The sequence below is a fragment of the Theropithecus gelada genome, chromosome 14, assembly GCF_003255815.1.
Source record: "Theropithecus gelada isolate Dixy chromosome 14, Tgel_1.0, whole genome shotgun sequence".
Classification (NCBI taxonomy): domain Eukaryota; kingdom Metazoa; phylum Chordata; class Mammalia; order Primates; family Cercopithecidae; genus Theropithecus; species Theropithecus gelada.
This window is the reverse complement of record NC_037682.1, coordinates 56,043,383-56,055,791: the sequence shown is the minus strand read 5'-3', so window position 1 is coordinate 56,055,791 and position 12,409 is coordinate 56,043,383. Positions and strand designations below refer to the sequence as shown.

At 42.0% G+C, this 12,409-nt stretch overlaps 1 protein-coding gene across 4 annotated transcripts in view; it reads left to right on the top strand.

Annotated features, from left to right (window-relative positions):
- The window catches only part of ZNF143 (zinc finger protein 143), a 62,992-nt gene that overhangs the window by 24,255 nt on the left and 26,328 nt on the right, over positions 1–12,409 (top strand). For all 4 annotated transcript variants that reach the window (XM_025357809.1, XM_025357807.1, XM_025357808.1 and 1 more), the window contains 3 exons: positions 7,705–7,824; positions 9,378–9,453; positions 11,169–11,294. In XM_025357809.1, coding sequence (XP_025213594.1) covers positions 7,705–7,824; positions 9,378–9,453; positions 11,169–11,294 — 322 coding nt within the window. The remainder of the gene's footprint in view (positions 1–7,704; positions 7,825–9,377; positions 9,454–11,168; positions 11,295–12,409) is intronic.

The window sequence follows — 12,409 nt, the reverse complement described above, 5'->3', positions numbered from 1 at the left end:
TTTTTTTTTTTTTTTTTGAGATGGAGTTTCATTCTTGTCACCCAGGCCGGAGTGCAATGACGCAATCTTGGCTCACTGCAACCTCCGACTCCCAGGTTCAAGCAATTCTCCTGCCTTAGCCTCCCGAGTAGCTGGGATTACAGGTGCCCACCACCACGCCCGGCTAATTTTTGTATTTTTAGTAGAGATGGGATTTCACCATGTTGGCCAGGTTGGTCTCGAACTCCTGACCTCAGGTGATCTGCCTGCCTCGGCCTCCCAAAGTGCTGAGATTACAGGCTTGAGCCACCACACCTGGCCACAATATGTTCTTTATAGACAGGCAGATACGCCCTATGTATCTTGCACAATGTTACATGATGAATTTATGGCAGAGCTAAGGTTATGTCTTAATTCTCAGAACATACATTAAATACCAGTTAAGTCATTTTCTATACATGGTTCTTGGAAGCTGATTAATATTTCATTGGTGTTAGCTTCAAAATTGCCCTTGAGAGTTTTCCCTTGTGATGATATATCAGATTGCTGTTTCTTTGACAGAGACTGCACATATCTCATGTTACATAACCCTGAAGTACCTATTATAGTTTTGGTCTTTTAACTGAGCTTTTGAGTTATGGATTCTGTCCATTTTTGCCCCTAAAACATCTGTAGAATCAGCTATTGCTTTCTGTTCCACAGTCATTATCCTAGGTTTGTTTTTATCACTTCTTTCCTGCATATTTATGATTATACAAACTTCTTTTGGTTTCCCTACCTTATTTGTCTTTTCAATCTGTTCCCCGCCATTACTGTAGTTCTCTTTCTAAAATGCAGATAGCCAGGCATGGTAGCACGCGCCTGTAGTCCCAGCTGTTCGGGAGGCTGAGACACAAGAATTGCTTCAACCTGTGAGGCGGAGGTTGCAGTGACCTGAGATTGCACCTCTGCACTCCAGTGTGGGCAACAGAACGAGACCCTGTCTCAAAAATAATAATAATAATAATAATAAATTAATTAATTAAAACACAGAGCTGATCTTGGCTTGTCCCTTACTTAAAAATTTTTAACACCTTCCTTTGGCTTGCATTGTCTAGGCTTACTGTTCGGGGTAGCATCTATTGCTTTTCACAAACTTGGTCCTAAACTTTCATTTTCATGAAACTCATTCTATTATGTAAGCATAATACTCTCATGTTGTTTCCACTTCTTCTAGATATACTGTAAACCTTTGATCATACTGTTCCTTCTGCCTGGACAGCACTCCCCAGTCGTCTTCTTCAGCCTTCAAATTTCACCCCTAGACAGCTTGCCCTAACCTACATCTCCCTACTTTTGCATTTTGCCCTGTTAGATCTTTTCATAGACTCCTGTGATAGCAATTATTATGTTCCATTATAATCCTTCATTAATAGCACAGTTTTACTAGCTAGACTGAGAGCCCTACAAAGGCAGGAACAGTATTTTATTTATCATTTTAAGAAGTAGGTATTTAGCCAATCATTTATTAAACATTTATTATTTTACAATGTTGTGATAGGAAGTGGTAGGGAGTTGTGATGGAGGGATAGGTATAAAGGGTAGTTTATTGGAAATAGAATAAGGTATAGATACAAAGTGGGTTCCAAATAGAAAAAAAACATTTATTTGGGAATTGAGAAGGTAAATGTTAGCCTAGATTGGAGATAAAGAGCTTTGCAAGGAAACATTTCCAATAAAAAGAGAGGGAATCCTATCACACCCAAATACTCTATGCATTGAGATAAAAGCCAGAATGACTTTTTGACTGTGTCTTCCTGGCCTTTTATTTTTCCAACTACTGTATACTGTAGGTCATTGCTATTTTTGTAGTTTTCTTTCCAGAGGTTCCTTTTGTTAGTTGGGTGTTTGTACAGGTATTCATCCTACTGCACTTCGTGAGAATGCCTTTAAGAGAGGTCTGTTTTGGGTAATTAGATAGTAGTGGAAATAATTCTGTTGGACACTGCCCTTACTAATAATTCTCATAGCATGCCAAATGCTAGTGACTTCAGCTGGCTTAGAAATACGAAACCTTGCTGTTATCACCCATGTCCCCACCCCATAGGCACACATTCAGAAACCTCAGTAGTTCTCCCTAAACTGAATTTTCTGACCCTTATTTTACTACTGTAAGTTCTTAAAGTCTCCACTATAGACATTAAGAATAGGAGCAAAAACAAGTACATTTTTGGAAAAAATTTCCAATACTCATCATTGGTTAGGAATTCAACATTGTTTCCTTGGCTTAACTAAATTAGATGCCAAATTCCTGGTATATGTTTCATACCAGAAATGAAGCTCCTAATAAATTGTCTTAGGAGGAAGCAATAGAAGAACAGAAAAGATTCAGATATGAGTCTTTCAGGGATTATTTGCTGCTGCTACCTAGTCTGAAAGTGTGAGCAGCTGGGCTTAGTTTGACAGATGTGGAAAGGTGGTAAGCACTTTCATTTCATAGTGCTCTTAGAGAGGAGGGGAAGAGAACAGGAAGAAGAGTCCTTTTCTCTTAATTTGGAGTCTTTCGTCAGTTGAAATCTGCCTTTACAAATCATATAAAGCCTGATGTCAATTCTACTAAAATAAAGCTCTACACTTATATGTGTATTTAAAAAACACTGGGCTGGGCATGTGGCCCACATCTGTAATCCAAACACTTTGGGAGGCTGAGGCAGGAGGATTGCTTGAGGCCAGGAGTTCAAGACCAGCCTAGACAACATGACAAGACTCCATCTGTACAATTTTTTTTTTTTTTTTTTGAAAACAAACTGAGCGTGGTGGTACACACCTGTTGTCCTAACTACATGGGAGGCTAGGCAAGAGGATCACTTGAGCCCAGGAGTTGGAGGGTGCAGTGAGCTGTGATTGTGCCACTGTACTCTAGCCTGAGCGACAGAGTGAGACCCCATCTCTAAAATAAATAAATAAAAAATACTGAATGGAAATAGACCAAGAAGTTGACAATGGTTTTCTCTGGATGGTGGAATTATAACACGCTTGAGCTTTTTTTTTTTCTTTTTTCTTTTTTTTTTTTTTTTGAGACAGGGTCTCATTTATTATCCAGGCTGGAGGGCAGTGGAACAATCTTGGCTCACTGTTGCCTCAACCTCCTGGGTTCAAGTAATCCTCCTGCCTCAGCCCCTCAAGTAGCTGGGATGACAGGCACACACCACTATGCCCAGCTAATTTTTGTATTTTTTTGTAGAAATGGGGTTTTGCCATGTTGCCCAGACTGGTCTCCAACTCCTGGGCTCAAGTGATCCACCTGCCTCAATCTCTCAGAAGTGCTGGGATTACAGATGTGAGCTACCGTGCCTGGTTGAACTTTTTGTTCTTCACTATGGTATCCAGATTCCTCCAGAGTATATGTGTTGCTGTTACAATACATGAAAAATATTATAATGAAGTTATTAAAATAATAGCTAATTTTTAAAGGGTTCATAGAGGCTCTTCTGTTTTCATGAGAAGTAAACAGAAACTGATTTTTTTGAGACAGGATCTCATTCTGACGCCCAAGCTGGAGTGCAGTGGGGCGATCATAGCTTACTGCAGCCTTGATCTCCCAAGGCTCAGGTGATCCTCCCACCTCAGCCTCCCAAGTAGCTGGGACCACAGGTACACACCACCACACCCAGCTAGTTTTTTATCTTTTGCAGAGATGGGGGTTCCCCCATGTTTCCCATGCCGGTCTCAAACTCCTGGGTTCAAACGATCCTCCCACCTTGGCCTCCTAAAGTGTTGGAATTATAGGCATGAACCACTGCATTTGGCCTAGGAAACTTTTTTGTTCTAATAATATTTGATTTCCATTTCTTATAGTTTTATTAAGATATATTTCACATACTAGCTGGGCAAAGTGTTACATGCCTGTAGTTCCAGCTATTCAGGAAGCTGAGACAGGAGGATTCCTTGAACCCAAGAACTTGAGTCTAGTGTGGACAACATAGCAAGACTCCAATTTCTTAAAACAAGAAAAAGATATATTTTACATACTTTTTTTTTTTTTTTTAATTTTTGAGACAGGGTCTCGCTTTGTCACTGTAATTTTATCTATTTTATTTCTGTATTTTTTGTTTATTAAGACAGGTGTCAGCTGGGCATGGTGGCTCACACCCCTAATCCCAGCACTTTGGGAGGCCAAGGCAGGCAGATCACAAGGTCAGGAGATCGAGACCATCCTGGCTAACACGGTGAAACCCCGTCTCTACTAAAAATACAAAAAAAATTAGCTGGGCGTGGTGGCGGGCACCTGTAGTCCCAGCTAGTTGGGAGGCTAAGGCAGGAGAATGACATGAACCCGGGAGGTGGAGCTTGCAGTGAGCCGAGATTGTGCCACTACACTCCAGCCTGGGCGACAGAGCGAGACTCCGTCTCAAAAAAAAGAAAGACAGGTGTCTCACTCTGTCACCCAGGATGGAGTGCAGTGGCACAAACACAGCTTGCTGCAGCCTAACCTCCTGGACTTGAACAATCCTCTCACCTCAGTCCTGAGTAGCTGGAATTATAGGCAGGTGCCACCATGCACAGCTGATGTTTTTGCGTTTTTTGTAGAAATGGGGTTTCACCATTCGCCCAGGATAGTCTCGAGCTCCTGATCTCAAACGATCTGCCTTTCTTGGCCTCCAAAAGTGCTGGGATTATAGGCTTGAGCCACTGTGCCTAGCCTACATACTATTTATTGATTGATTTATTTAGTTTTGTTTGTTTGAGATGGAGTTTTGCTCTTATTGCCCAGGCTGAAGTGCAATAGCATGATCTTAGCTCAGTGCAACCTCTACCTCCTGGGTTCAAGTGATTCTCCTGCCTCAGCCTTCCAAGTGGCTGAGATTACAGGCATTCGCCACCACACCTAGCTAATTTTTTTTTTTTTTTTTTTTTTTTTTTTTTTTTTTTTTTTTTTTTGAGACGGAGTCTCGCTCTGTCTCCCAGGCTGGAGTGCGGTGGCGCGATCTCCACTCACTGCAAGCTCCGCCTCCCGGGTTCACGCCATTCTCCTGCCTCAGCCTCCCTGTGGCTGGGACTACAGGCGCCCACCACCACGCCCGGCTAATTTTTGTATTTTTAGTAGAGACGGGGTTTCACCGTGTTAGTCAGGATGGTCTCGATCTCCTGACCTCGTGATCCGCCCATCTCGGCGTCCCAAACTGCTGGGATTACAGGCATGAGCCACCGCGCCCGGCCTTTTTTTTTTTGAGACGGAGGCTTGCTCCTTTCCCAGGCTGGAGTGCAGTGGCTTGATCTCGGCTCACTGCATCTTCTGCCTCCCAGGTTCAAGCGAGTCTCCTGCCGCTGTCTCCCTCGTAGCTGGAATTATAAGCACATGCCACAACGCCCACCTATTTTTTGTAATTTTTAGTAGAGACAGGGTTTCACTGTGTTGGCTAGGCTGGTCTGGAACTCCCAACCTCAGGTGAATTCGCCTACCTTGGCCTCCCAGAGTGCTGGGATTACGGTTGTGAGCCACTGCACCCAGCCCTAATTTTGTATTTTTAGTAGAGACAGGGTTTCACTGTGTTTGTCAGACTGGTCTCGAACTCGACCTCAGGTGATCCACCCACCTTGGCATCCCAAAGTGTTGAGATTACAGGCCTGAGCCACCGTGCCTGGCACAGCCTACATACTTAAATTTACCCATTTAGAGTATACAGCTTAGTGGTTTTTAGTAAATTCAGAAAATTGAACAGTTACCACAATCTTAATTTTAGAACTTTAAAAATACCCCTAAAAAGAAAAATTTCTTGTAATTCTGTTCATATATTTTAGTGGTATGAATCCTTTTATAAATCTTATGACATTTTCAGGGTGAACCTAGCACTGTGAGTTATGAAGGCATATAAGACATAGTTCTTGACTTCAAGTAACTGATAGACTAATAGGGAAGAGAAGGAAATATAAATATCTTTACAACAAGACAGTGTGAAGGTCAAGTTTCATACCAGTGATATAAGCTAAATATCACAGGTTTGCTGAGGAAGTGAAGAATCATCTGTGTTTGGAATGATGAGAACAGGCCTCATGGAAGTAGAGAGATGGAATTTTCTAGACAGAAAAGATGTAGAATTACATTATTCTTTGTATAGGCACTTTTCAGTCTATAATGAACATTTCCCTTTTGCCCATTGGGAATTATGCATACTTTTTTTTTTTTTTTGAGACGGAATCTCACTCTGTCTCCAGGCTGGAGTGCAGTGGCGTGATCTCGGCTCTGCAACCTCCGCCTCCTGGGTTCAAGCGATTCTTCTGCCTCAGCCTCCCGAGTAGCCTGGACTATAGGCCTGTGCACCTCCACGCCCAGCTAATTTTTGTATTTTTAGTAGAGATGGGGTTTCACCATGTTGGCCAGGATGTTCTCGATCTCTTGACCTCATGACACGCCCACCTTGGCCTCACAAAGTGCTGGGATTACAGGCGTGAGCCACTGCACCTGGCCTATGCATACTTTTATACAAATATTTTATCAGCAGATCTACCTTCGTTCAGAAAATTATGGTCTGCAACGTTTAATAGACATACCACAGTATGGGGATGACCAAATAAATAGCTTGTAATTTAACAATTACACTGAGATCTCTCCTGCTTGTTTTTTAGTTGATTTATATTACAAGGAAAAGTCAAAGTCTTTCTATATTCTTGTCACCTAATGCAGGGTATTTCTCAATTCCCCCACTGTTATTCTAGCCTCTATAACTCCTCCTTTCTCTCCCCTTACCATTCTGGGATGTGTGTAATTGTAGTAGGTCATTACCCAGAATTATGTGCCATGTGTGACAGTCTGCAGAGATAGGATGTTGCAACACTATCACCACATGGCCCACAGAGTAGAAAGTCATTCTTCAATTTTTATGATACCCTAATTTCTATTTTAAAAAGTCTTTAAAAATCAGTGTTTGGATTTTTATGGTATTACATCCTAGAAAAATGATCTTCTAATGAATATAAGTGCAGAGTAGTAATTTTTTTGTATGGATTGTAATGTTTCCTATAGGTGACTCAGATGATCTAATTCCCCCCTTTCTCATTGCTTTTGAAATTGAAAACACTTCTGACATTGTTTTTAGGACACAGGTTCTAAAAAAAGCAGGTAGACGGATCACTTGAGTATATCAAGGAATACCTGCATCCAATGAAGATGCTACTTAGGTTGATTTTCTAGAGTGGGAAGAATCTGTGAGCTCCAGCTGTGTATTTCTGTGACTCTCCTTTTGACTGCTGTACTTTCAGAGTCACTGAATTCAGCCATGCAATGGAATTAATGTGACTGACTTAGGGTGAGAATCCTAATAAAGTGATGACCTGAGATTGGAAACCCACATAACAGTTTTATCTTTTTTATTCTGAAAATCATAATTTGTCTATTTTATTTCTGTATTATTGATGGATTGATTGAGACAGGTCTCACTCTGTCACCCAGGCTGGAGTGCAGTGGTACAATCACAGTGCACTGCAGCCTTGACCTCCCTGGGCTCAGGTGATCCTCCCACCCCAGCTTCCCAAGTGCCTGGAAACCACAGATGCACCACTACACCTGGGTAACTTTTTAATAATTTTTTTATATAGAGACAGGGTTTTGCCGTGTTGCCCAGGCTGGTCTTGAACTCCTGGGCTCAAATGATCCGCCTACCTCTGCCTCCCCATGTGCTAGGATTACTGGCATGAGCCACTGTGCCTGGCTTAAGTAATTTAAATGATACTATTTGTTTTATTTAGATTGTTTTACAAGGACATGCTGCAAGAGTAACTGCTAAATCTCAGCAGAGTGGAGAGAAGGCATTTCGATGTGAATATGATGGATGTGGAAAATTATATACAACAGCTCATCATCTCAAGGTATATATAAAAGAAATGTTCTATCTGGTTATGAGAATACCTAGGATATTAAATACTAAGATCATATTTTTGTGTAATTCAGATGCCACTGTTTTGTCCCCGTTATCAAGATACTGGGACTTGGTCACACTCATACACAGACATGTAAAAACCTATGCAGACTTTAGAGACTGTTAATTTTTTGAGGGCTTGGACTGTGTTTTTTTCATCTCTGTATTCCTGGTGTCCAGGATACTACCTGGCACATGGTAGGTACTCTATGTATTTGAATATATGTTGTCAAGTATGAAATCCATATAATTATATGAGAGATATGTGTGTAGTCACACATCTCTGTTAATTCACTGAAATCTAGCAAAAGTTGGTATTAATTTGTCTTTTAAATATTTGGGCTAAGGCCGGGTGCAGTGGCTCACGCCTGTAATCCCAATACTTTGGGAGGCCGAGGTGGGTGGATCACCTGAGATCAGGAGTTCGAGACCAGCCTGGCCACATGGTGAAACCCTGTCTCTACTAAAAATACAAAATTAGCTGGGCGCGGTGGCAGGCGCCTGTAATCCCAGCTACTCGGGAGGCTGAGACAGGAGAATTGCTTGAACCCGGGAGGCAGAGGTTGCAGTGAACCAAGATTGCACCACTGCACTCCAGCCTGGGCAGCAAAAAGCGAAACTCCATCTCAAAAAAATAATAATAAATACATAAATATTTGGGCTAAGTATTATTATTTCACTTGTTGCTATATGTAACAGAATATACCATGACTCAATAATAGCTAAGATTTGTTAAAGAACTTCCAATGTGTCACGAAGTGTGCACTTAGCATATCTGGAATAGTGACCCTAGGGCCCATCTTCACTATTTATCAGTAACCTTGACATGTTAGTTGACCTCTTAGTACCTCATTTTCCTCATCTATAAAATTGGATCCTAAGAGTTGTCTCCCTCTCAGAGTGGTTGTAAAAATTAAATAAATTAATACTATACACATAAAGTACTAAAAAGAGTGGCCTGATGTGGTAAATGTTCAGTAAATGTTAGCCATTGTCATTGTTACTCATTTGTCACAGCATCCCTCTATGGTAGATACTATTGTGTCCCTACTTTTCAGAGAGGCCTTTGAGGCTTAGAGAAGGCAAGTGCCCATGTCCACACCACTGGGCAGTGGTGGATCCTTGCCTCAGATCCAGGCCCCTCTAGCAGCAGCCTCCACACTCTTAACCTTACGTTGTGTAGCCTCTCCCAGCCCCCTGCTTCTAGTTTCTCATCATGTGTATGTTTCATGCAAACACCTTTGACCACTCGAGAAAGCTCACGCCTCAAACGTTCCTGTTCCCTACTTAAAATATTATTAGTAGGTACCTCTTAATATTTAACATTTAGGTCTATATTGAGAACTATTGGGCTATCGTTTTTGTGAAGTTATCTTTTTTATAAGGAAAAAAAAGCATACAACAAAATCATTTAGCAGTGTGGGAAAAAGTAGGTCTGTGTTGCAACCATATTCCTGAGGAATAGGTAAAGGAAATAGAATCATGCCTGCATTTTAATCACAGGTCCATGAGAGGTCACACACAGGAGATCGGCCTTATCAGTGTGAGCATGCAGGCTGTGGGAAGGCATTTGCAACAGGTAAAAGTATGAATTTTGTTTTTTTCTTGGTTCTAATTAGGGGTCAAGTAGAGACAGGCTAGTGGAAGGAACTGACCCCTTGGCTGTGTCTGAATCTGCAGAAGCACATGATCAGTTCTTCAGTCTCTCTCATAACTGCCTTTTGTCCTGCTTGCTCTAGACCCCTCTCTGTTCTTTTCTTCACTGACCTGTCTCTGCCTGCTGTGTTTTTTCCTTCCTTCCTTCCTTCCTTCCTTCCTTCCTTCCTTCCTTCCTTCCTTCCTTCCTTCCTCCCTCCCTCCCTCCCTCCCACCTTCCCTCCCTCCCTCCCTCCCTCCCTCTCTCCCTTCCCACAGTTTCACTCTGTCGCTCACTCAGGTTGGAGTGCAGTGGCAGAATCTTGGCTCACTGCAACCTCTGCCTCCTAGATTCAAGCAATTCTAGTGCCTCAGTCTCCCAAGTAGCTGGGATTACAGGCGCGCGACACCATGCCTGGCTAATATTTTGTGTTTTTAGTAGAGATGGGGTTTCACTATGTTGGCCAGGCTGCTCTCAAACTCCTGGTCTCAAGTATTCCGTCCGTCTTGGCCTCCCAAAGTGTTGGGATTACAGGTGTGAGCCACTGCACCCGGCCTGCCTGCTGTGTTTGATACTTTTCACTCCTCCACATTCTGTTTATTTTAGCAGGAAAATAAAAGCCAAGCTTTAAAGGCTGCCATAGACTCTAACATCAGGACAGGCCTTAGCAATGGGATGAGACCGCTGCATCCAGCAGGGCCGGGACTGGCACCAGGCCTCCTGACTTCCATTCTTCATTCCATGTCTTGATTCTACTTTGAGCTTTTGGAGTATGAGAACATCTGATAAAAGTGAAGCACTCGCCGGGCGCGGTGGCTCACACCTGTAATCCCAGCACTTTGGGAGGCTGAGGCGGGTGGATCACAAGGTCAGGAGATCGAGACCATCCTGGCTAACACGGTGAAACCCCGTCTCTACTAAAAATACAAAAAATTAGCCGGGTGTGGTGGTGGGCACCTGTGGTCCCAGCTACTCAGGAGGTTGAGGCAGGAGAATGGCGTGAACCCGGGAGGCGGAGCTTGCAGTGAGCCGAGATCGCACCACTGCACTCCAGCCTGGGTGACAGAGCAAGACTCTGTCTCAAAAAACAAAACAAAACAAAACAAAACAAAACAAAACTGAAGCACTTTAGAAAAGAAACACACAGCCTCTTCTAGACAGAAATGAAACTATTGAATTTTTAGGATGGCAGTCCTGAGCTGTGATACTTTTGTACATTTTTTTGTTTGTTTGTTTTTGAGATGGAATCTCACTCTGTTGCTGGAGTGCAGTGGCGTGATCTCGGTTCACCGCAACCTCCGCTCCTGGGTTCAAGCGATTCTCCTGTCTCAGCCTCCCAAGTAGCCGGGACTACAGGCATGCACCACCACACCCGGATAATTTTTTGTATTTTTAGTAGAGACGGAGTTTCACCATGTTGGCCAGGCTGGGCTGGAACTCCTGACTTCAGGTGATACGCCCGCCTTGGTCTCCCAGAGTGCTGGGGGTACAGGTGTTAGCCACCGTGCCTGGCCCTTTTGTACATTTTAAATAGTTATTCAGTGTGTTTGCCTAATATTTTATACTTGGTATTGACTATATTTTTCAGTGACTTAATCTCAGTGTGCACGTTTAGAGGAATATTGTGTAATGACATTTCTTTTAATTTTTTCTTAAAGGTTATGGATTAAAAAGTCACGTCAGAACTCATACAGGAGAAAAGCCATATCGGTGTTCAGAAGATAATTGTACTAAATCTTTCAAAACTTCAGGAGATCTACAGAAACACATCAGAACTCATACAGGTACTAGTGGAAACAGAGTGTCATATTAGGCCAGGAATTCTTAAATCTGCAGGGAGGGGACTTGAGGAAGGAGTCTCTGGAAGAGTTTCAGGAAGTCAGTATCAAGGACCTCTCTTAAAACCCTGAAATTCCATATGACTTGCTGTTTGTGCATGTCTGCTGCTTTTCAGGATGAGGTCCCGTAGCTCTGTTAGATTCTCAGAAGGGTCTATGTCCCAGAAAGGATTAACAGTGGCCCTAGACCACGAACTCTCTCAGGTTTTAGGAGTTGTCTGGGCAACAAGTTTATTTACCTAGGATTACACATCTAATTAGCAGCCGATCTAAGACAGAACCTAAGGCACCCAGTTGTTTTCCTGCATTAAGCAGCTGCTAAAGAAAGTGTCTGAACCCCAACAGCCCCACAGAAAGGAAGACTCATTACTTTTTGTGATCATTTCTCTTTAAATTTTATCTTATTTTCCTAAATAGTACTTTATTCTTATCTCCCCGACCATCTCCTCTCCTCCTTATACTTGATTACTTGTGGAGTTGGTATTAATAAGGTAAATATTTGCTTTGGATTGGAGCTAAAAAAAGTTCAGCAGCTATTGATAAGAGATGCTATTATAAGCTGTTGACTAAATAATGCAGCATTAAGGTAATTTAGTTTGGGATTTTAGTATAGATGTTTTAAACATGATGTGATAGCTGTGTCCCCATATGTGGAAATATATGAAATAGTTTAGCTAATTTCCATGTAGGATTCCTGCAGCTATTAATGTTTAACCTGCAACTCAAGTGTGACCCCAAATTGGCTTTACTTTACAACATTGAGGAACAGAACTGTAGGTCCCTGCTTCCATCTCATTCATGCACTTTTTTTTTATTGTATCAGAGGTGAGTATTTCCAAGCTCCCATAAATTCTACTTGAATTTGCAAATAAAACCAACTTGTTATATAAAAGCTATATCAAACCAATAATCTAGTTCTATAAATATTGATTTAAAAACGTCAGAATTGTGATTTATTTCATTGTATTCATTTGTCAAACCACATGTTCATATAACAGCTTTAAAATCATGATGTTTTCATTGGTATAGTGTGGGATTGAGTAAGGGGCATAAGGACTTCT